General features: G+C 39.0%; 1 protein-coding gene across 1 annotated transcript in view; it reads right to left on the reverse strand.

The window, feature by feature from the left end:
* Positions 1-11,488, reverse strand: part of LOC105394666 — a 34,857-nt gene extending 23,369 nt beyond the window's left edge. Inside the window, exons 1-21 of the mRNA XM_048626682.1 lie at positions 11,332-11,488; positions 10,786-11,038; positions 10,555-10,664; positions 10,078-10,250; positions 9,768-9,837; positions 9,509-9,640; positions 8,981-9,191; positions 8,393-8,571; positions 7,991-8,068; positions 7,774-7,881; positions 7,498-7,639; positions 7,189-7,331; positions 6,741-6,917; positions 6,274-6,501; positions 5,966-6,067; positions 5,478-5,639; positions 4,858-4,959; positions 4,434-4,525; positions 3,380-3,497; positions 797-916; positions 451-549 (exon numbers count right to left, since the gene is read on the reverse strand). Coding sequence (XP_048482639.1) covers positions 451-549; positions 797-916; positions 3,380-3,497; positions 4,434-4,525; positions 4,858-4,959; positions 5,478-5,639; positions 5,966-6,067; positions 6,274-6,501; positions 6,741-6,917; positions 7,189-7,331; positions 7,498-7,639; positions 7,774-7,881; positions 7,991-8,068; positions 8,393-8,571; positions 8,981-9,191; positions 9,509-9,640; positions 9,768-9,837; positions 10,078-10,250; positions 10,555-10,664; positions 10,786-11,002 — 2,763 coding nt within the window. The 5' untranslated portion in view covers positions 11,003-11,038; positions 11,332-11,488. The remainder of the gene's footprint in view (positions 1-450; positions 550-796; positions 917-3,379; positions 3,498-4,433; positions 4,526-4,857; positions 4,960-5,477; positions 5,640-5,965; positions 6,068-6,273; positions 6,502-6,740; positions 6,918-7,188; positions 7,332-7,497; positions 7,640-7,773; positions 7,882-7,990; positions 8,069-8,392; positions 8,572-8,980; positions 9,192-9,508; positions 9,641-9,767; positions 9,838-10,077; positions 10,251-10,554; positions 10,665-10,785; positions 11,039-11,331) is intronic.
* Between the last annotated feature and the right edge of the window lie 14,020 nt (positions 11,489-25,508).

Consider the following 25,508-nt stretch of genomic DNA (forward strand, 5'->3'; position numbering starts at 1 on the left):
TTATTTTTTTATATTTTTTTTATAATCTGTCAGACACTCTAAATACACCCTCGAAATATAAAAAAATGTATGGTCACCAAAATGGAGAAACAAAAAAAATTTTTTTTTTTTACAACTTTTTTTAAAAAGTCGGATTTTTTCTCTACTCACCCGAGCGCCCTGTACATTTCCCTAAAACATTTTCATATCAAAAAATGGCTCCTTCTGGGAGAACTACTATGTCAATCAGTCAGTGAGTGGTAATCCAGCTTTATATATTATAATAATACATCTCCCAGAATAGGGCCACAGTCTGGTCCCGTTGAGTAGACAATACTGCACAGTTCACGTGAATGAACAGAACTAAGTGGGTATTTAGTAGAACTAATGCCAGCTGAGTGCTGAAACCTGCCGCTGAAGTACATCAAGTACATAAACAACAAACTTAGTAACAAAGGAAACGGAACTTACTTTGGGGAGGCCGTAAAGCATTTCCATGACGCCGAAATTAGTGCCCGGTCCGGCAGAACTCACTATCTTTCCCGTGTGGTTTAAAATATTGCAATGGCCCTAAAATAAGTAAATAATTGTTAAGTAGTTCTATTTTAAATAAAAATTCCTATGTATAATTTCTTAAATGCGATTTTAAAATAAAAATCTTTGCCTTTAAATAAAATTCGGGGCTTAAAAGTCTGCGGGTACGAAACTTGCGACGGGCGGAGCGCTTAGAATCGCTACCATTATTGTGTTCCTAACAGAAAATCATAATTCAAAATTCTACTCTGTAAGAATATATAAGTCATTGCTGTAAGTATACCTTTTGCAGCACGTAGATGTCTCGCCCGATGTCAGCAGCGTGCTGCAGCAGCTCCCCGGCCGGCAGCAGCACGCAGCGCGCGCGCGCCGCCGCCGTCTGCAGCCAGTCGCGGCTGCACCCCTGCAGTACACAACCGAGCTGTATGTATACATATACAGGGTGTTCAAAATGTCTCATATATAGACTGTCCGATAAATGCAGCAGCGAAGGGAACGCGCGCGCCGCCACCGTCTGCAGCCAGTCGCGGCTGCACCCCTGCAGTACCAGCATTTATATACATACAGGGTGTTCAAAATGTCTCATATATAGACTGTCCGATAAATGCAGCAGCGAAGGGAACGCGCGCGCCGCCACCGTCTGCAGCCAGTCGCGGCTGCACCCCTGCAGTACCAGCATTTATATACATACAGGGTGTTCAAAATGTCTCATATATAGACTGTCCGATAAATGCAGCAGCGAAGGGAACGCGCGCGCCGCCACCGTCTGCAGCCAGTCGCGGCTGCACCCCTGCAGTACCAGCATTTATATACATACAGGGTGTTCAAAATGTCTCATATATAGACTGTCCGATAAATGCAGCAGCGAAGGGAACGCGCGCGCCGCCACCGTCTGCAGCCAGTCGCGGCTGCACCCCTGCAGTACCAGCATTTATATACATACAGGGTGTTCAAAATGTCTCATATATAGACTGTCCGATAAATGCAGCAGCGAAGGGAACGCGCGCGCCGCCGCCGTCTGCAAGAGGTCGCGGCTGCAGCCCTGAAGTGTAGCCGTGGTGTTATAGTCACTAGCTTCGCTTCGGCTAAAAGGTTTTCCCGTGGGAATACATGGATAAAAAGCCTAATTATTAATACAGAATGTCATTAAAATACAAAAATCCATCCGAACAAAAAAATATTATTTATTTATTTATTTATTTGATTCACCAACAAAGATTACATCAATTACATGCTAAAATAAATTAAATTAAGTCTAATGATAAATGCATCTTCAATTATAGGTGAATACAGCATGCATTATATAAGGAATAAATTCATTCAATAATTTTACTATTAAATAAATATACAATTTAAATTATTTATAAATCACAATGTACCTAACATTATTTTTAAATTAGGTTAAAATTTTGATGAATATTAAATGTACATAAATTTTAAATTAGGTTTACACGAATTTATACAATACAAATTAATTACAATAATTATAATTTAAAAAAATAAATTACAACATTGGCAAAATAATAATTAAATTAATTAATGTAAGTGGGATTGAAAGAATAATTTTATTGATTTTAAAAATAAAAGTAACAATAAAACATTTGAAGATTAAACATTTTAAGGCAACGACCGCATGAGTTCCTTTTTAAAAAGTGGAAGCCCCTGGAATATGCATAGATTCGTTTTCTTTGAAATTATATTATACGATCTACAAATCCTATTCAGTGGAGAATATTGACCCAAATTTGAGTTGCTTTTATTAATGTGAAATAGCGTATATACATTTTTTCTTGGCAACCGTGTGGGGATAGCTATATGCAATTTAGATAGCAATGTCGGTGCATCTATCTTTCCGTTCACCAACTTATGCAAAAAAAGTATGTCAGCAAGCATTCTACGTGAGGATAATGAATGCATATTAAAATGTTTCAATCTGTCCTCGTAGCTGTGCAGTTTTTTAGCAAGACCGAATCTGTAACTTAAGTGCCATAGAAATCTTTTTTGAACACTCTCGATTCGTTTTATATATACAGCGAAGTGAGGATTCCACACCGGACTGCAATACTCCACACAGCTTCGAACGAGCGAGTTAAATAAAATTATCCGGGACGTAACGTTTTTGAAGTCTTTAGTGTTTCGAATTATAAAGCCCAACATTTTAAAACTACGAGTCACCATAGATTCTATCTGCTTATGAAATTGCAGTTTACTGTCTAGTCTCACGCCGAGATCCCTAATCTCAACCACATTCTTTAAAGGAGAGTCGTTAATGAAGAAGGTTTCAGGTGGAATATTGTGCCTACACCTCGAAAACATCATGTGGTAACATTTCGAAGCGTTTAAAGACATGCCATTTAGATCGCACCAATCAACGAGACGGCTTAAATCATTTTGAAGCTCTTCTTTGCTCTGCAATGACATCATAGGCTTAACGATTTTTAGGTCATCGGCAAATAAATAGAAATTCGAGTGTTGGAAACAGAAAGGAAGGTCATTGATAAAAATGTTGAACAACAGTGGACCCAGGTGCGATCCCTGCGGGACCCCAGATACAGCTTCAAAAGAATTCAAAATTATACAATGTATATTAGTTTTATTGACTATTCCAGCAGTCTATGTACTATACTATACAGTATACATTCACTACTGGAAATAGGGAAGAAATACCTATATTCTCAGTTTTTCGATGTACTATACTATACAATACAGTATACATCCACTACTGGAAATAGGGAAGAAATATATTCTCAGTTTTTCTTATCTTATTACCGCATCTATGATTTCCCTTCTGTAGTCTTATTATACCTAAACATTAGTTTAACACAAAAACATGTCACCTATACCTATCATTTATCATTATGATTACCTGAAATAGTGGGCAAGTAAGCAGAGTCTCCACCATTTCAATATACAGCACCTCTTGTTGGATGTCAGCCGACATGTCGCCGAATATCTCTTCATTGGATACTGCACTGTTGTAGTACCTTCAATTATTTATGGCCATTTTAGATCTTTTATTTACTCTCTTTCTCTCTCTCTCTCGTCTCTACTATATTAATGTATACTTATAGAAAAATACCCTCTAAAAGTGTTTCTTCACATCAATCGAGCCCACGTTGTTGTATCAGAATGATAGATCGTGGTATAATGCCTCTTTTCACCTCTCCAGCCTCCCAACTACGAACAACTCATTTAATTTCATTTTAATGCACCTTAGTATCTACTTCAGTAAATAAAGTTTTATTGTAACTCTCGTACAACGAGTATGCAAAGCAATTTCCATCTCCGCGAAATATTAAAGTTCAGTCGAAACAAACACTCATTGAGTAAACATAAAGTAAAAAGTTTATTAGGTGCAGCTCTCATATTCAGAAGCAATCTAGTGGAGTCGCTAGGTAATGAGGGCGCTGGGAAACGCTCTATTATTGAAGTGATGAAATATTATGCACAGCTCGTTTATAATGTTTGTTTCAGGTTACTGCGGAATGATTTATATGGCTGTTATAGAGTTGAGGACAACATTTTATTGATACGCAATGTTGAGTTAAATATGTACTTGTTCCTATTGTCATGTATGCACTTACAGTACCTAATAGGTACGTAGAAAGTAATGAGAGCTATTGTGTACAAATCTGTAGGGTGGTAAAAAAGGGTATAGGTAGTTAGTTAGTCGAAAGAGGGTGACTGAGGAGGTTATTATGAACCACTTTCATTCTACGACTATTGAACACCAGATTCTTGTCACATTTTTACACACATTTGGACACAGTTTTAGCGTAGGACTTGGGGAGTATTTTTACGACTTTCCAAAATTCATAGAACAAAATATTATGTTCTGTATCTTCCCTTTTTGGCTTCAGTACTATAGGTACTATTGCTATAAGTACAACCTGTCCTGTATAAATAAATGAACGTCTCACCACTGAGCACGGAAGAACTTTTCGACTCGCGACTTGATTTTGGAGCTGACATGATTGGACGACAGGAAGTAGAACAGTTCCCGCATGGACTCCTGAGAACATAATAGTACATTATAATTGTACTTAGATTCCTCATTTCTAAGGAATTAATTGGAACACGGCAGGATTTGAACCCACGAACTTAAGAATGAAAGTCTAGACCTAATCCGTTATATTATACTACTTAATAAGCGTCATTATAAACCCACTAGTTCCTTCTCAAGTAAAATTCTCAATAAAAGTGATAATAATGTAGGTAATAAAGTTTAAGCATAATTAAAATCTCTTACAAATAATTTACTTATTATCGTGCCTATTCTAAAGTTTTGTTTATTTACTCTATCATATCGATAATTTTTATTTAAAATTGCTTTTTCATACTTGCCTTAAACATGAGTTTCCTCTGGTTTAACAGAATGTAAATGCTGCAAAGCTTAGCCGTGTAAAATGAGCTTAAATACAGTCCCACAAGTATCATTATTATTATCTGTAACAATCGTTTTGGTTCATAATTAAAACTCTGCTGAAGAGACAAAAAAACCGTAGCTTAGAAATAATTTTACCTAAATATCGTTAGGTATCGAATACCTAATATACTCTAGGGGTACTGAAGTGCTCCGGGCATGATGAATAAACGAAGCGCAAGGGGTACCTTTAATCCAAGCGGTTCGTCGAATCCTTGAACCCTCTGGTATTCACAACTGTGATAAATTATATTCTTTACTATTTATCTGTCTGCCCAATGGGACTTTAGCCTTTTTTATTAATTGTAATGTTTATATACGGAATATAGAATCCGATTCAGCTGGCAGAACACGAGTATCATATATGGTGAAGTATTATATAGTTCAATTTATATCGTAGCCGTGCCTCCGTTACACGGGTTCGTTATCGACGTCAATAAACTCATACTCACGCAATGCCGTATTTATGCCACTTCAAGTTAATAGTGACGTTTATCTACATCATAAAGAACCCATGTAGAGGCAGCTATTGTCCACTAACCCAAGGCAGGTCTGATCTGCCGGGGGTGACGTCTGCCTGCCCGGCGCCGGTTAGCACAGAGGTCCCGAGGAACATGGAGGCGGCCAGCGCGTGCTCGTGCTTGGCCTGAGATATCACCAGCACCTTCGTCTCCAGGTACATGAGTTGCGACATCCAACTCGTCTGAGAAATGTGAAATAATACGCTACCGAGTAATGAAAAAGTGCCAGTGGCAACAAGGCAGCAAATTACTCCAAAATAGTTTTTTATAAAGTGGGATTTAGTCTTTGCTCGCGAGTGTAATAAATATTATAATGTAAGTGGATTCTGATAGGCAATAAACAAAACTGTGTAGCGTTCGTGCGTTTGCTTTTCAGTCCGCTGGACCGTTGACCTTAGATAAGTAGCCCATAGTAGCAGTGGAAAAGGAAGGCCGAAGTGACGATGATGATGATTTGACCTAAAGTTGAATTTATTCATAGTTATAATACGTATTAATACGTACTTACCGATACGCATATGTCCCTTGGACACGCAAAGAGAAAGAGGAAACAGCTGGACCAATACGCGAAAATCACGTAAGTAATCGCGTACTTCACTACACACATCAGCTGAAAAAAAAATCGTTGGAGACTTTACAATTTAGATACAAAAAAAGATTCAAAGAAAAATTCAATGATAAATGGTACTACTCTACAATATAACCCTGGCAATCAGACAGAGTTAAAATATATTGTATACGAATGGATCCGGTTTATATATATACACTTCTGTGAGACGACCACAATAGCGCATTTACAATTTTAGCATGGTTTACCTTGAGATTGCTATAGAAGTTTCGGTCCCACTTGTTCATATAGTCCCAGACGTGCCAGAACTGCAGCATGGGGCAGATCTGAGCCAGCTGCACGAGGACTGTTTGTCGGTCCTCGTCGAAGAACTCACAGAATATGCTCAGAGGAAACACGGACAGAATGTCCAGGTAGAAACCTGCGGTTGCCATTTTCGCTTCTGCTATCTCTTTCACTGTGACCAGTTTGGTGTTCTGTAAATAATGTATTGCAGACAACTAGTTAACTATAGCTTAGGACGAGGCCCCATTGCTATAGCGCGTCGTCACCGCGCAGCGTTGTCTTGGACATATTTTATGGGTCATGTCATTAAAAAAAATGGAAAACAACGCAGATCGCGGCCTTAGACAAGTTGCACGACAAAAAAACACGTAGACTCAACACAGTAGAGCTTAAATACTCCCGAATCTATAGCATGGTTATTTGAACATACCTTTGTAATAATAGCTGTAGTGAGCTGAATGTAAATCTGCAATACTAGTCCAATTTTAGCAATAGTCGTAACCATCGGTTCCCATATGAAGAAGCCGGGCCGGAATATGACCGCGTAGGGCAGTACTGTACAGACATACAGTATCATTACGACGTGGACCACGTCAAACATTATTGTCTGAAACCGAAATTAGTATTATTATTGTTAGGGTGACTTGCACCAAACATTTAAACGAAATTAAATCTATTGCTGTCTTGCTTTGGTAAGTATAATGTGGTTTGGTAGGTATAATGGCTGAGCAGATACATTTAATTTTGTTGAAATGTTTGGTGCAAGTTATAGTTGTAGGTATTTATTAAAAGACTTTAATGTTTTTGATAGCTATTGAATAATTACATCAATAATAATTACATATTGAATAATATGAAGGAGTAGATAATTTCCTTACAAATGAAGTATCAGGCTCCAAGATCCAGGGAAACGAAGATTTGAGACATATCCTGGGAACGTCCACCGTCGTCACATTGTGGGAAATATTGTACAGATCCAGGTATTCAGATGTGAATTTAGGTTTTCTTTCATTATGAACATCTGTATTTACAAAAAAAGATTTTTGTCATATATGGGACTATTTTGAAAATATATCGTACATTAATTAAACTAAGGATTGTCTTGGATCCAGATGAGAAATTATCAGAACTAAATATTGGTTTTACGAGTGCCTATAATCTGTTTAGAAAGACCATAAGACCCTAACCTCTGTAATACATGTGTGAGTCATCAGAGAAAGCTACGTATTCCTCCTCCACTCCAGTGAGGAAGTCCTTGAGAACCTTCATGGGTCGGTAGCGGGTTCGAATCAGCCTCGAGTCACCTTCCTCGTAGTTTTCTATCTGTTCCTGCAGGATAAAATATATACTAAGAGTTTTTTTTAAACCAACTCGATACAAGTATAATAATAATTAAGTTAGTTTTCCAGATAAGCAAAGCGATATTACAACAAAATAACTTTGGAATTTGAACGTGTAGGTACCTGTCGCGTTTTACTATTTTCTAGTCGTTGATTAATTTTCTTCCGAATTTCTTGCAACAACGCCGGTTGCTCCGACATGGCACGCATAAAGTCTGTTCTTTTTAATAGCTGCAATAAAATTATGTAGTAAATGATGAAGGCGTATTTACATGAAATAAATAAAATTGTTCCTTTATGTTTGTATTAGATAGAAATATACTGTTAAACTGATATTTACCTGTATTTCCACATAAGTTGCCGCTTTAATAGTAACTTTAGCTGGTATTGAGTAAAACAAACTCAGCTCGCCCAAGACCTAAGACATAACAACAGGTTGATAAAAACAGTAAACCGAAAGGAGGTGGCTCAAGGGGTTATTCTAAACAGTTTTGAACAACGATTTTAGAAAAGATGTATTAAAATATTAGAAACATTGTTAGCATTGAGACTTTAAAAGGCAAATCCTACACGCTTTTATCCCATTTTTATTTTTTTCAGTATGACGAGCTGGTTTACACTCTTATGGCTTCCTATACCACTTATGCATCAACATGTAAACATCTAACGCAATTTTGCAACACCATGCTGTAGTGTAGTATACGCGTGGTATCACAGAATCAACAACAGGCTAGCCGCTAACCGTGCCTTCCCCAAACGCGATCATAGGGCTCTCATCATCCTCTTCAGACAGCAGTTCGACGACCCCTCGCCGCACGCACACCAGCCCGCCCTTCACCACGCCCTGCGCCCACACCACCTGGCCTTCTAGGTACACCTGGTGCTGGAACAGCAGGGAGAGCTGGCGGAGGAACGCTTCGTCTGGAAATAATGTGTGGATTGTATCGAATGTGCGACGCACCATATTATCTTGATTTATAGCATTACAATATTTACAATCATATCGTGAATGCTGTTTGGCACATTCATGAGAAATATTGCGTACCTTCCCTTACTATTTACTCGTATCATTTAATGTACCTAACCATAACATAATATATTGAATTACTGAAGTATGTCGTTTAACTAAAAGATAAATAGGATGTTGATGATATTTTAATCATATTCAGCCTCGCAGTGGTACGAGCATGTTGGATATTGTTTTGCTATAAGTATTATTTAGTAATTAGGTACCTTAAAAATCCTTTCAACGTATATCCCTTCGCATTATAAGATACTGAAACATAATTCTACGTCTGCTAATAAAAACAACCGAGTATTTAATTCTAACCAGTATCACGAAACAGCAGCGACCGTTGAAAATGCTTGATATTGATGTCAAAGATCAACTCCCTCTGCAGCGGAAGCGGCAGGGTGCTGACGTGAGCTGACTCCACGACGCCCTGCTTCATGGTCCAGAGTTCCCGCTTGTACCGGAGCGCCTGCCCCGCCAGCCAGCGCGGCGCGCCGTACTGCTTCAGGCAGCGAGCCATGTGGTGGTACTGGGAATATTAGTTTTTGTTGAGAGCTTGTTTTAAAAAAAACGTGAGTGATTTGATGGTATGTTTTAGGGGAAGGGTGTAATCAAGAATTTAAGAAATTAGATTTGTATTGGAGTATGATTCCGTCGTTTAAATAACTTTGGAAGGAGATAGTTCCACTGTATAAAAATGATCTAAGTGAGTTGAAGAAGCGAGTAGAAGGCTTAAAGATTGACAAGGTCATCCCATGATCCCATGATTGGTATTATGATCCTCCATGACCAGTAACCATTATTAGACGATCATGATAATAATGATGACTCATGAAAGTGAAGGACCTGATCAATAAACCTGACCCTCCGGGACTCTTCGTTGACTAAATGCGAGGAGAGGAGGCCGATGAACGTGTAGCGACTCAGCACGAACCCCACCAGCATCACCGCCGTCGTCACCCACTTATCTCTATTTGTCTGAAAAAGCACATAAACACTTAATTTATTAATTCGCAATGTACAATAGGGAAATTATATGGCATTTTAAAGATCTTATTACTTATCAAATAGCATAGAATTATTAAGGAAATAAAGTAGTAATTACAAGTGGGTAAGTATCACCGAAAATCACATTGCAAAGTCGAGACGCAGCGTAGTACCAGCAGGACAGATATCTGTAAACAATTAATAAATTGACGGAAATTAGAGGATGTAGTGTAGATGCCTAGCAATTACTACTTCCATACACGAAGATTTGTGAATTGAACTATTTATTCGATTCAGTGGACAAACATGTACAGTTACAGTGTCCAATAACTCCAGATCACAATGATGCGTGTTCTGATCATGTCGGGGTCACCAATGTTAGCACATTTGGGAAGTACATTAACGAGCCTACTCAGTATTAAACGTACGTGTCATAGGCCACATTATCAATCCGCCCCTGCATGGGGTACTGGAGCGTGCCCCAGCCGGCCTCCCCGAGGGTGCGGTGCGACTGGAACCAGAGACACGCGGCGCCGTGCAGCACCAGCGCCGTTATTGAGACGTGCTCGAACATGTAGAGCAACTTGCGGTGAGACTGCATCTGGGGAGTCACCGAGAGATATGTAGAGTATAGCCAGCTGACAAATTATAGACAGGTATTCAGATATCTTAGATCTAGCTCGGTATAACTCTATCAACCACAGAAACCTTCATCTAAACGAGTCCTATTTCTAATGGTTATGCAGAATTTCCAGCAGTACTCAACAATTTTCTGAAGCAGTGAAGTCTATACTTCACTGCAGCTCTATAGCTTAGATTGAGTGGCTTTATAATTTTTTTATTTTTTTTTTATTTATCTGTATTTACACTATTTACCTAGTACCTACTCGTGTTTAAATACTTACTCCGGCATTCAAAATCCAGAAATGAACCACGTATCTGTAAATTCGTAGCACCTCTAGCCATCTGCTTACAATTGCATAGTATTTCAAATAACTGGGTTGTAGAGTATAAACTGTAAATTAAAAAAATAAAAATACTGTAGAGTTAAATAAAAACACGCACAACGGCACTACGCCTTTATGCAATGTCAATATTATCTAAAAGCAATCATTGAGGGAATAAAAAATGCTTACTATCAATCCAAAACGAAGGCATCATCAAGGTAACTGCATCAAACACAAGCGTGAGCAAGTTTCGTCTTTTCGTGCGGATATTGATGCGAACTAGCAGCCATTTTCTGTGTAAGATGTGCAGGACGAGGTCACAGAAGTACAGGAGGGAACAGAGCAGAAGGGACAGGTTCAGCCACCAGGGGGCGCTGTCCAGGTAGTTCAGGATAAGCAGTTGCATCGTGTAAGTGTACACCACTGACACTAGGATTATTGTCTGAAACAATACAATGCATTATTAGGCAGTTATGACAGTACATACCAATGACCTACCTACCTAGTCTACCTACACAGACAAATGCACGCTGTTGGTGTCAAACAGGTACCCACTCAGCATACTGCGCACAGCTGCGACGTCTTCGCCTAGGTACAACTAAAGGACACTGATATTTCAGTATTATTAGTCTGACACCAAGCATTTTAAACATAATAAACATTTACCTCCACCTCGTACATTCTGGGGCAAAGAAACCTGACTCCTCTCAAGACTTCACTAGTCAACAACCTCACCTGCCAGGCCGCATGCCCAGGCGCCAGTACAGCGCGCAAGGTGAGCGGTCTCCAGCGGCCCTCCCACAGCCACTGCCCGCGCAGCCTGGCCCCCACCGGCCCCCGGCGGCCCGCGGCAAGCGGGGCGGACGTCAGCTGACTGCCTCGGCTCAGGGACGGGTTACTGAAATTATAAAGTAGAAGTTTTTGGAAGTAGAAGACTTAATGCTTAGGAAAAACCATACATACACGATGCTAAATGGCATAAGAGAAACTGAATATTTAAAGAAGCAAGGGTATGGAAAATGTAGCATACGAGTATATCATATGCAGCTATGGTGGTTATAATCGGACAAAGTCAGTGTTGAAATACGCTCATTTTAGTATACCAAGCATACTAGTAGTATTGTAGTCATAAAAATAATTATTTACTTACAAACTGAGCGTATCGTCAGGACCAATCATAGTTACTAACGAAAATCTCAGATAAATTCCGCGTTATAATTATTATCCGAAAATCGGAGTCTCGTGGCCACCTAGTTTAACGAAGAAAGGAGGTCAGGCAATAATTAATTTTACAAGGTGAACGAAAATAACAGTACCTATATATTTTTAAGTCACAACAGTTAAAAGTTAAGTTAATAGTTTAAAAATAAAAAGGTTTTTCAAAGCCTACGAAGTCTCGTAGCGCGTAGCAGTCTCGTAGCGCGTAGCCGTCTCGTAGCGCGTAGCCGTCCCGTAGCAACATGACGCTACAAAAGCGTGAAATTACGAGTATGCTTTAGATAGTGACATCATGACTTTATAATACGAGTAGGAAACTTTTACCTAGATACTGTGAAAAATGCTATTCTTTATGTTAATACCTACTTAGTATAAAGAAACAGTGAGTTACATAACAAGTTTACCCCTTTTTTGAAACATCCTGAAGTACACGAGCTTTACATCAACACATTCAGTTTACGCCCTACTTAGACGAGATCACTACACAAAAACTATCTACAGCTGTAACCTAAATCTCCTAAGCGCGTAACCTACAGCAAAAGCGTTCGCGAAAAAGAGCTGCAGAAAACACGGCAGTGGAATTGTAACTGGGAAATGTTCTGCGAAGTGCAGTTCAGAAAGGTGACTTGGTTCCGCCTCAGCGCCGCTACTAATTAGCTATGTTGAAGGACCTTTGTGCTTCTGCGCGGGCTCGAATGCTTTCGGAACGTTCCTTTGATGAAAAAAGTGAACCTCTAGCGAGCCTCGCCTTTTGCTACGTTGCTTTGCGTCTGTGCGTGTTTTAGTGACTCTCGTAATTATATTAAGTAGGTAGATTCTGGACGGGTTCCGAGAAATGTAAAATGTAAAAAAAGTAAACTTAGATTTACTTTGTCCATTAATACTTATTACATTTTATGAATAATCAATGGCTCTTTTGTCTTTTTTAAATGAAAATGCTAGCCGTATATTGGCCATTGCAACATAAAAAAGAAAATTTAAAAAGTAATTAAATACCAAACAAAAGGTTTTTCAAACAAACTCTTATCAAACGAAATTGGCTCACCGAAAATAGCCGCTGTAACCGGATTGCAGCCATCACTCTGATGGACTTTACACAGCGCTCTCAGCGCTATCACAATATCCACGCTGCATAATCCATTATACAATGCATTTTTACACGAAAATCGATACTTTTCAGCCAGTAATAAATTAAGCCTTTTGCAAAATCTGCATAATCTCTGTGTGTACGAACAATATTCATTAAAACCCGAGCTTCATCGATTCCACTCACTTTGTTGTAACGATTGTAATCCATTGTGTGATGCCTCATTATTGGATTAAATGACAGGCAATTAAGTATTTATTAATTATGATGATGCCCTTATCCGTATTTTGTTTGGGTTAAATAATAAAGTGTAATGCATTAGATTAATATAATGCAAAAATAACATTATAATTGTGTTTAAAAAACCGCATAACATCTACGAATATTGGCCATGCCGTGCAAGTATTCATTATTTTTTATGATAACATGAGTTACAAAATTAAATGTTAACGCTTGCATACTGGCTAAAAAGAAGACACGGCACCGTTTCTGAAAAAAATAAAAAGGCATCAACAATGACAACTCCTTGGTGGCAATTCCTAATAAAGAACAAAGAGGTCGAACAAGCAGAAAGTAGACTCGAACTAAGTTAGCGCTACAGCGCTGAACCGGAAAAAGCGGCGAGATTGAGTTAGCGCCGTGGAAATGGACATCCGATGTCGTCTGTAACGTAATACAGCTCCCCACACCGCCCATTTGCAGAGCATTGAGTTACAAGCGGCAGCATGTGCCCGGCCCACTGCATCTAGCGCTTAATGGGCGCTACAAGTGCACCACCGGTCTATTGTACACCTACTTATGTGTGAGATACCTAGTAATGAATATTTTGTTTACTTTTTAAGTGTGGTAAATTACTTTAGCACTTTTGTATTGGCAACGTTATGTTAAGAACAGTACTGACGACTTTATTAAAAGTGGAGGTAAATATATAAATAGGTATACGTTTTTTAATAAACACAATTCATACATTTTAATTTATAAAGCTATAGGCATGTACCTAGGTACTATAAGTACTACCTATACCTATGTTCGTAAATAAGTCGTATTGTAGTATAGTACGTCAAACTTTCTTTTGAACCCCAACTCTGTAAGTATAAGAACTAGGCAAGTACGTAGGTACCTACTTGAACGCTCGCTGTGCCGGCCGATAATGCAGAATATTGTTGAACCCCGTTAATCTCAATTTCTCTTCCACTCTAGCGGACTTGACACAATAATATAGTTCACGTCACTATACTCTCAGAGGAAATAAGGCTAAAGGCGATAATGAAACTAGGTGGGAATTTCCCTCAACTCGATATATTTTGCATCAACTTTTAGTTTATGTGCGGTGTTATTACATACAGATCCTGTGGGATTCAAATCATACAAGAGGAGTAGTGAAGTACCTACCTATATAGGTGATTAGGACTTTGCCAAAAATTATTACAGCCATTTTCTGAATTTACATAAATATATTTAGGTACCAGATTAATACATAATGATAACTCAAGGGTACAATTTAAATCAACACCAACATCAATAACAATAATACGGAAGATCAAGCCAAACTAGGTACAGTACAACTCCACCCACAGCTACAAAGTTTCGTTCTTTACTACAATATAAAAAGAGTGGGCATATTTACCTCTGTACCTACTTATCCAGCTTATTCCACAAGAGTGTGGTGAAATCCGGTGCGGGCGCCCGGCAACACGTTGCCTTTCAGTCAATAAATGCGATACTCCGGCTTACAAACCAGAAAATAGTCCACACCAAATAAACCAAAAGAAAGCGATCTCAAGTAAATTTATATTTTTTATTTACAAGCAGATAGATTGTAAGAGAGTACATTGGTTAGTCAAACGAATTTAGTTACTTATGTATTGTATTATATACCTACTTACTTCAAACTTACTATACTAAACTTACTTTAAGTACCTACCTACTTCATTTTATCTCTTGCCTTAAGATCGCTCGTAAGTTCACTGTTTCTGTTCTGTAAGTATGTAAACATACCTAATTATTTATTATTTTGTGACTTATTAAACACTTTAAGTTATATTATGTACAGATAATAATAATGATAGTGTCAGTAAAGTGGTTTAGAAATGGCTTCAACTGAATTCGAGTACAATATTGAAATCATAGTGGTTGGTAGGAAGCTATTCATTCTGTAAAGAGATTCAATTAAGCGACATCGCCAATAGGCGGTGACGACGACTCCTGCCCTAAAGCGGAGGGTCGCACTGCCAATTATGGATTCTTGTACAACTTTCCCTGACTTACACATAGGTCTATCTATCTATCTATCATGGCGAGCTGATTTTCCGCATTTAGCCTCCAAGGTGGGCCATTATGCGTGAAATACATATGGGGTGACTAGCTATTAAGCCACCCAAGCTCACGCCAGAAAGCCAGTAGACGACCTAGGTTGCTCATGACTTCCCGGAGGGACCCCGGAGATCCGAGGATTTTTGATCGTAGTGTCTCCACGCCTTTGCAATGTAACAAGACATGGGAAGCTGTTTCATCTTCCTCCATGCAACTTCTGCAAAGAGGAGTGGTGGAGATTTTCATGCGATATAGGTGTTTATTTAACCGGCAGTGGCCTGTTATGGTACTTATCACGACACGTAAGTTTGCTCTGTCCAAGCATAATAATTTGCGTGTTAGTTTAGTATTAATTAGTGGTACAAAAGCTTTTGTTTGTTTGCACTCGGCACTGTTACTCCAGAGATTGCTGTGGCATTCTGTCGTTCGGGAACGCAACCAAGAGCGAATTTGGTTGAAAGGGATCGGTACTATCGGCTCTGGGCCTATTGGTGCAGTGTCAGATCCCTTTCGTGCAAGTTCGTCAGCAGCGTCGTTCCCCAGCGACCCGCTGTGCCCTTTTATCCACTGGAGGGTTATGGTATTGTTTTGTGAGGCAAGCGATTCTAGAGCTGAGTGACACTCTAGTACTAGCCCCGAAGTTATAGTTTTGCTAGACAAAGCTAGCAGAACTGCAGCACTATCAGATAGGATACGAATACGTTGATTCGTAACCTTTCTAGATTTGACTGCGTTAGCGGCCCGTGTAATAGCAACACATTCAGCCTGAAAGATTGTGTTGTATTTGCCTAGTGCCAGTGAAAAATGAATGTTTAGGTCATCCGAGTGAACACCAGCACCCGTACCTGACGTTTTTTTGGATCCATCAGTGTATATTCTCAGTTCATATATACTGGACTGATCTCTTGGTTCTTCATGCAATTGAATGTTGTAGTGCCTATTAAATATATGGATAAGCGGTATTCGATCACCAATGGCTGCCATCATTGGTTGATGTTTTATGGCTTCCAACATAATGGATGTGTGTGACGCTGTTGAGTTATTTGCCCACAGGCCAGCTGCTCTTAGTCTAAAAGCGGCGGCAGCTGCTTCCTGTTTCACCACGAGATGTAATGGTGGAAGGTCGAGAAGTACCTCGAGTGCGGCCGTGGGTGTTGATTTCATGCATCCTGTGATGGCTACACATGCAAGCCTTTGTAGCTTTTGCAGCTTGTTTTTTACTGAGCTAAGTTCTGTTCTGGGCCACCAGACTACAGAACCGTAAGTTATGGTAGGTTACACATAGGTATTATTACTTATAAAATTATATAGGTACATGCCACACTTATAAATATTATTTTGAGTAAATATACTTGTATGTTATACTTATTTGTTCCTAAAACTCAACAAAATTCATTATTCTATGTTTTATGTTAAGTACTGAGCATGAAGAACTGGCTGACTTCTACAGTTACTTCTATAAAAAAAGAAAAAGAAAATGTTTCTTTTAAAAAAAGAACGCTTCGAGGCAATGGGAGATTTTCCAGTAGTTCCAAAATCGACCAATAGATGGCATTCGGCCTGTCGTTTTTAGTAGAGAGCTACATTATTCTGAGGAAACGGAGATGACAAATGTCACAGACCTACTACAAAACAAATGTTATGTCATTCGGTTTCTCTTGTAGCTACGCGAATGTCTCCGGTGCTGTGTTTTGTGATAATTTCGACGACTCTGGCTATTCTTTTGGACTTTTGTGACTTCTATACCCGACCGACCTTTCTTCTTCGTCTTCTTTAGTCATTTTGATTGAATAATCCCAAAAAAATACACTTGGAACAGCTTTTTTTTAGCATTTTCCTTGATTTACCTATAAAATAAAATGCCTCAGGTTTAGTTAAAGATAATAATTATTAAAAAGTTTGTTTTAATTACCTACCTACAGAATGAGCAAGAATAAGTAAGTAGTATTACCTAAGAGGTAGTCTGATGGTTTGAAGTGGCCGGGGCATATTCTTGAATGCTTTTTTATGTTTAATCCAGGCTTTAATTCTTTTAATGCTTCCATCCATTTTGCCCGTCTTGTTTCGTTTTGTGGAATTTTGTGCACCCCCATTTCTCTACAGTAAGCTACAATACAACACGACGACATATCTACTATAAATGCTATTCAGAGAGTCGGAAAACTTTAGTTTTGTGGTTTGGGTAGAGAAAACTAAGTACCCACCTACTAATGTCTGCTCTACCATAGAGAAATCATTACTTCCAACGTGCCTCAGAATAATTATGATACTTACACACGGCGTTCGCGCCTCGGACATGGACAGAGGATGCAGATGATCTCAACTAGTTCACACTTAATATTATGTATAACTACATATAACAGCAATTTATTATTATTAGTTTGCACGTTCTCAACAAATACCAGTTATGCTACGAAATCATTTGTATTTGGCAATATTTGCCTAATAGGCAACTTGTAGGCAAACTATTTAATCAAAGTATTATTCTGTGGAAAAAACATGGATTTTTGTATTGGCTGAAAGGACTCGAATCCATGCCGGCTATAAAAAAATATGCAGTCCTGTTCAGTATGAAGCATGGAAGTAATAATACAACAGGAATGCGCACTCACCAAAATGATGCAAACAAAAATAGACCTAACGTATTCACCTTAAGACTTATATTTGAAGTGAAAGAGGCCGCGAGCCGATAGAGAGGGTTACCACAGAGCCCTTCCTCTCTTTCTAACAATTGCCAGGATTTAGTTGTGTAAACTTTAGTAGATTTTGTACGAAGAGAGCTATGCAAAAAAAAATTAAATTAACTCATAGACTACTGTATATCATATCATTTTCAAAAACAAATTTATAATAAATCATTATAAACATGTAATTTTAATGAAATATTTGGTATTTGTGTGAATAATAATTTCATAAAAAATATTGGTAGTTTTTCTAAATACTTTACGACAAGACCGAAGTTGTCAAGATGACGGATGACGTTTATACTGTTGTGAGAGACGTTATGGTTAGGGTGACCATTCATTCGTACTTTTGAATCACTTTCCATTAATTAGGACCTGTTTCATTCAACTTTTTGTTTTATTTTATACCTAAGTATCATTAGGTATTATTGTGACTGTTATCTTATAAGGCTGGTAAAGAGTTATGAGCTGTTGATTTTTTTGGTGATAGATATGAGTATTATGAGATAATTTATCAAGCTTTATACCGGCGGAAGCACTTAGGTTGAGATATTTTTTTTGAAATCTTATGATTTTCATCAACTACACTTTACTAGACTATGTAAACGGAACACCCACAGAGTAAACAAGTTTTAGGTACATAGTTGCGTTTAATGTTAACCTGTTTTGACAATCTATACAAATTTTACCTTCACCCCATTTGTTTACTCAATTGTCATATCACCAAAATACATTCGTACCTGCATTGCAATCGAATTATTCGAATAATAGGTGACTTTGAGACCATCGACACCTATTCGCGACATGATAGATTAGAAGTGATGTCTCATGAATTAACTAAAATTATGGTCACCAAAAATAGAAAGAGATGGAGGGCTCCGTGCTGACTATCTCTGTCGGCTCGTTTTTTTGGTGCAGTGCGCATTCCTGTTGTATTATTAATTCCATGGTATGAAGATTTACTAGCGCCATCTATTGTCGGGTTTTGTCTATGGACGTTGTCTATGGTTGAAAACCTCCCATTGCGGTAAATGAGCGAGCTGATTGGCTGGGATCGATGCGATGAGATTTTTTCTCCGATCTCCAGTCGAATGTCAATCTATTAATAAGCATTTTTAATAAGCATTTTTATCTAAATTGCGCAGTAACAATGTGGAATACGCATCTACTCGACCAATATTCGACCTATATAGCCCGTTTATTCGACATTTCTATAAAAGCTATTTTATTTTTATTAACGCACACATTAGTGCTGAAAAAGAGCTATAGGAGTTATTAATTCGCTTATTGATTGTTCAGGTTGCTATTATAGAACTATTACTCATCATTGTATTATTTGGATCTAATTAGCTGAATAAAAGATTTTATTTCACTATACTGCATCATTGTAACTCTTATAGCTTCATTAATCGACATTTCGAATAAAAGCTCTCAAATAACTGTAATAGCTCAATATGCTATTGTGGCACATTAATTCGATAAATAATTCAGTAATAGCATTTTGGTTACGTTTATAGAAGAAATGAAAACTAAAGGTCAAACAAAGTATTTGTCTCAAAATTCGTCAAGTGCGATGGCCGAAACGTCAAGTGGTTCCGACTTCCGTTGCTCCACAGAAAACAACTGAAGAAATCGAATGTCTGCACAATTTTATTCTGCTTTATTTAATTAGTATGCATACTTGCTTTGCAATCAATAAATCACTCTTAATTGTTAAATCAATTCACCATTTTAATGACCTATGTTTGCTATAATATTCTATTCTGAAAATCAATATAATATTTTTTTATCGTGTAAAGAAAATAAAGTTTTTTATCGTAATATATTTTTATTTTTAAAGGCTAATAAGAAAGACGACTGATTTAGGAAGGTGTAATAAGCCAGCACGATAACATTGTGCGGCATGGCTTTTAGGTTGATTCGAGTTTCGAAACTACAGTGTCATTTAGGTAGTTGCGCTCGCGTTCGATGAAGATGATCTACCCCGAGATTTTTATCTGGGACATATCACATAGGATACTTTTTTTCCGATATTACCACGGGAACGGAACTTTGCGATATATAACCGACTTATGGGAACATTAGTAGTTCATTTCATTATCATTAAGTATTATATGAAGCAAATATGAACCAAACGGTAATTAAATTACATTTAATAATAGACATCGAATGAGATTAATCCCAACTCGGGTTAGTCAAGTTAAGGGTTTTACATTGAGGAACCCTAAATTTATTTAATTATGGCTGCTTGCTATGCTATAAGTGCAACATTGTAACTATTATTCTATCAAAAATCTATTAACAGTGCTGTAATAGCAATATACGAACAAAGATGGCTATGATTTTATTTTTATAAATTATTTAATAAATTTTGATCAAATTTACTATTATGTAGTCTGAGCCTATCTGAAACCTAGTTAAACATTGTGAGATATGGCGTTTCGACTTTCTCCGTGTTCGGCATCATAAGGGTCACAGTGACAGTTAAATAAAGTCCATTTTTCTCTCCACCTTTAATTTGCAAGGTGCGGGTGCCTATATAAATAGAGTGAGTCGCCCGCGCGCCTCAGTTGGTTTTTGATTTTTGAAGTGAACACTTCGGCAAAATGGCTCAATGTAGCCACGGTTCTCGTCGGCTTCGCTCCGACGGGGAAAAATATAATATTGAATTTGCGGAGTCCTCGCTGCCGGGAGCTGTAGCGTGATGCGGGCCAGGCGGCGCGGGGCCTGCCGGCTGCTGCGCACGCAGCCATTGCTGAGGATTTCGCAACGAAGGTTTGAGTTGATAAGCCGTGAGTAAAATGCTATTATTTACTGCTTTTAAAAGATCAGCCACTGGTCATAATGCTCCGGCGCTTGGGGTTTTTATCCCACGCAGTAGGGTCCGATTCAATAGTCGTGGTGATGATTGATCACATATTCCGGTCCTACTAGTGGCGCTTGAGCTAGATACTTACATTAATGACCGCTTTAAGTAAAGCATATGTTAATTTTATACAGGAAAAAATAATAAAAATATATTTTTCTACCCTCAATTTCTAATATTTTTAGAAAACAGTTGATAAAAACTTTGCTATTAAAATAATGCACTTGATTATAGCTTATGTAAGGCTTTACAAACAGGAGCTTTCCAGGATCGTCATAGGATTTTTTACAGGAAGCACGTGGCTCCGATTTTCAGTATGTTGGGACATTGTGGCATGTGCGGCGAGTAATGTGATCCGCCGGTACCTACCCGCTGAGGGTAGGCAGGCCGATTCGGTGAAATTGAAGTTTCGTGTAATCTGCACCCGGCCCTGTGCTCCTGCGCTGGCCGCCGTCTTGTGGCACCTGCATCGCAGTGTACACCCGGCCCTGCGCTCCTGCCCTGGCCACCGGTTCGTGCCACCTGCATCGCAGCATACACCCGGCCCTGTGCTCCTGCGCTGGCCGCCGTCTCGTGCCACCTGCATCGCAGCGTACACCCGGTCCTGGCCCTGGCCACCGGTTTGTGGTACCTGCATCGCTGCATAGACCCAGCCATGCACTCCTGCCCTGGCGGCTGTACACCCGGTCCTGGCCCTGGCCACCGTTTTGTGCCACCTGCATCGCAGCGTACACCTGGTCCTGGCTCTGGCCACCGGTTTGTGCTACCTGCATCGCTGCATAGACCCAGCCATGCACTCCTGCCCTGGCGGCTGTGTTGTCCCACCTGCATCGCTGCGCACACCTGGCACTCCTGTTCTGGTTGCCAGATCCAAACGCCCCCTGTCTGGGAAGAGATTTTATGCTCAGCGGAACCGCCTGCACTATTGCTAGCACGGTCATCATCATCATCAGCCATCATTATGAGTGACTTATTTAGAAGGTATCGAGTAACGTGCGCTATTCATCAGTGATTTTGGCATATGCAGACGAACGTTTACTGCCAAGGTTGGTCATGTTAGCCATACAAGGGCACACCAACGAAGCCTGAGTAACCACCTGCAGTCGCCGTAGCCGCATCGGCATGGATGACGACAAATCGGGTAACGTGCACCGCTTTTAAAAGTGTTATAGCACTTCAATTTGATGCCTCCGCTGAGGTAGGGTATTCTATTAAAGCAGCTTTCTTCTGAACTGCCCAAAGTGACCTGTAGACTGCTCCTGGGGATAGTTGTGCAATCATTTTTTTATTTCGATGTCTCTGCTGAAGAAACTGTAATGCAGCTTTTGTTCTAAACTGCCTTAAGATCGTTGGACTGCTCATGGGAATGGTGACGCACGGTAAGTACAGGATCGTTACTCTATACTGATGAGAAACGAACGAACGAGAGTTGTCGTGCAATCGGCACGTTTAATACATACAAACAGATAGAGCGGCTCGCGCCGCAGTGCACTGAAAGTTCGTTTTTCGTCATATAAAGTGACCCCCCAGACACTATCTTAAGTGTCATGACACATCGGCAGATTCCAGCTTTGAGTCTTTTCTTTTCTCGGCTGTGAGCAAAGTGAATCCCACCGGCGAGTGTTCAACCTAAAAGCACTGAGCTAATTCCTGATTTCGTGAAAGTCGCTGTTGCTATACCATACCGCTTCACAAGTTACCGAATTTATTATGATCCTACTGTCGGGTGATCATGATCGGAGTGTCATCGCGGTTTCTGAGTGGCACCATATTAGCTGTCTTCCTTATGTCCCAGTGGATTGTGAGTGTGTATCCGAGCTCTTTGTTGAAAAATGCGTGAACCTCCTACGCAGCAGCTGTCTACTAGTTGTGTATCGAATAAATCGAGTAACGGTGCTCTTGCACGAGACGACTACCTTTTGGTAAAATTATAACTTCCACTATTCTGGGAACATGCATATACCTACTGTGTACTGTGTATCACATCACGTGTAGCCGCAGCCCTACTCAACGTACGGGGCTAGATAATAAACAATGGCAGTCGTCATTAAATTTCTATGAATTTCGAAGGTCATCATTTGGAGCACAATCCAAAGGGTGAAAGTACCTATTCATGCCTAAACGGCTTCTCTAATGAAAATGTATTTTTAATTCGATTCTGGCGCAAACGTTTCATAACTATTTTTCAACACTGTATCTGCTGAAACTACTTAGACTGACTGGTTAAGATGCAGACGTGCCGTTTTCACAATTCCATTTTGAGTAATCCTCAACTGTTTTATGGATCTTTCAGTTAGTTACGTAACTAGTTACCAAGTAAAAAAAAAAAAAAAAAGTTACTTGTGTCATGCTCGTACTCGCATCTCATTTAGGAGCTCTCTGGCCTCTAGCTGAAGGCTAAAACTGGTATATATATCTACTAAGCTAGTACAGAGTTATAACCGGGCAGCGGTGACATGGTAGCTGCTTGATTTATTAGAGTTTGCTGAAAACTTTCTAAATAAGTAATAATTATTAGTCATAATATTAACTCTTCGCAGTTCTTTCAGAATGCAATACCAGGTCGCTGAAGTAGGTAACCTTCCTTAGCTGGACAACAACAAGCCTTTTTGTTTTAAAGAGTGTCACAGTTATTCGCCGTTCCACTGTCATATCGATGTCCAAGGACTTTTTCTTGGGTATAGCTAACTACCTAAGTTTACCTATAGATAGCCGCAAGCTATCTGCTGTTGGCGAACTGTCAGTTTTGATTGATAAGTCAGGCTCGAGGTGGCTCGTCCAACTGTCCATGTTCCCGCCACCATGATTGTTGCTTCCACAGATTAGAGAGTCTATGTTGGCTGTCGTTGCATCAGGTCTGATCAGGTACAACTAACATCTTTACGTACCATCTTTATTTAATCGAGCTATTTTATTTTGTTTTATCTAGGTTGACTTAATGGTTTCAAAATCGAACCTACAACAATGTAAGTAGGTACCTACCTACGTACCTTTGAAGTTGCAACAAGGCGAAGCCTTAAGGTTTTGGCCGAGACCTGCCCTTAGTGTTGACGAACATACCTAAAGGTGACCTTGTTAATGTTTTTCATATGAAGTACTGAACATTTTACTTATCCTGGTGGCATGACTGATCATTTACTTACCCAGCTAAGACATGTTAGCCGGGTTTCATTTATCAACTATTACAATTGTTATTGTTGTGTTAATCAATCTTTATTAATTGATGTCATCTACCAAGGAATGCTGCCAGAGCTCATAATATTCACACATGATGATACAGAATGATAGTAGCCCACAAAATCGGTGCAAAGGCTTATAAAATAACTTTCCTTCCTAGTAGGACTGCACAGGAACTCGTTAACCGCCGAGTTAGTTAGAATACAAAATTAGACTATGTGTTACTTGTCAATCTAGAATATGAATATAGTGACCTGTTTGAAAAACTGAATACTTAGTTATCCGCCAGTGTCACAGCCTTCATCTAATCTTTTCCAGTAGCTGATGAGGCTGAGATATTTAGTAAAATTATCTTCCCTTCAAGCACCACTCCTCGTTCCAAGGACTAGATGCCGCGCCAGGTGTTGCAGGCCGTGTCGTCGTACAGGGCTGACTGAGCAGGTCCTCGAGGCTCCAGGGTCGGCTGCTGCATTTCTGAGGTCAGTCCAGAATTACATACCCTAGTCAGCATGTGCTGACCTGAGCCCCAGCGGCCTGGATCGATATTCTACATTTTACAGCTTTTAAATATTGTTGCAAAGTATTTCACTGGTTCCATCCATTCGGCTAGTGTATGTTAAAAATATTGCCTTGACAATAACAAGATTTTGATCAATAATTACTTATAAGTATTGCTTTCGAAGAGGCACTGTGTGTATCCATATGTATAAATACCTACCTATATGTATAGGTACATACCTTCCATAACTTTCTGACAAGTCAGGAATAATAAGGAAGTACTTAAGTCTTATGTATACTTATACCTTTCTTTTTAGTATATCTATTACCTAGAAATCTATGCATTATAAATTTATAGATTCAAATATTTATCTACTGATATACTCATCAGTAACTTATGGGTCACAGTTGGTTTTCTCTCCACCATGCGATAATAAACACATCTCACAATGTTTAACTAGGTTTCAGATAGGCTCAGACTACATAATAGACGCATTTTTCCTGAAATAAAAATGACATATTATGTATCTAGCCTATCTGAAACCTAGTCATTTCTGCATGGTGATATTACAACTGAGGCGCGCGGGCGACTCACTCTATTTATATAGGCACCCGCACCTTGCAAATTAAAGGTGGAGAGAAAAATGGACTTTATTTAACTGTCACTGTGACCCTTATGATGCCGAACACGGAGAAAGTCGAAACGCCATATCTCACAATGTTTAACTAGGTTTCAGATAGGCTAGATACATAATATGTCATTTTTATTTCAGGAAAAATGCGTCTATTTTTTCAGAAAGATTTAACATAGCCCTTAAACATATGTTAAGGAATTCATATTACTTTATCGATAAAGTTAAATGCGTTTAAGATTTTTCGTATACGAATGTGTAAAATGCAACCAAAGAAATTGCACTCGAAATAACTCATTTAGTAAATAATAAAGATAATATGCTTTTGGAATCGGTTATATCTATCTCTTTCAAATGATAGAGAAGACACAATCCACAGTTTTAGTTCCTTATATTTTTCTGCAACAGCGTGGCTAAAATATAGCTAAATAGTAGGG

This window comes from Plutella xylostella, chromosome 17, assembly GCF_932276165.1.
Source record: "Plutella xylostella chromosome 17, ilPluXylo3.1, whole genome shotgun sequence".
NCBI lineage: Eukaryota > Metazoa > Arthropoda > Insecta > Lepidoptera > Plutellidae > Plutella > Plutella xylostella.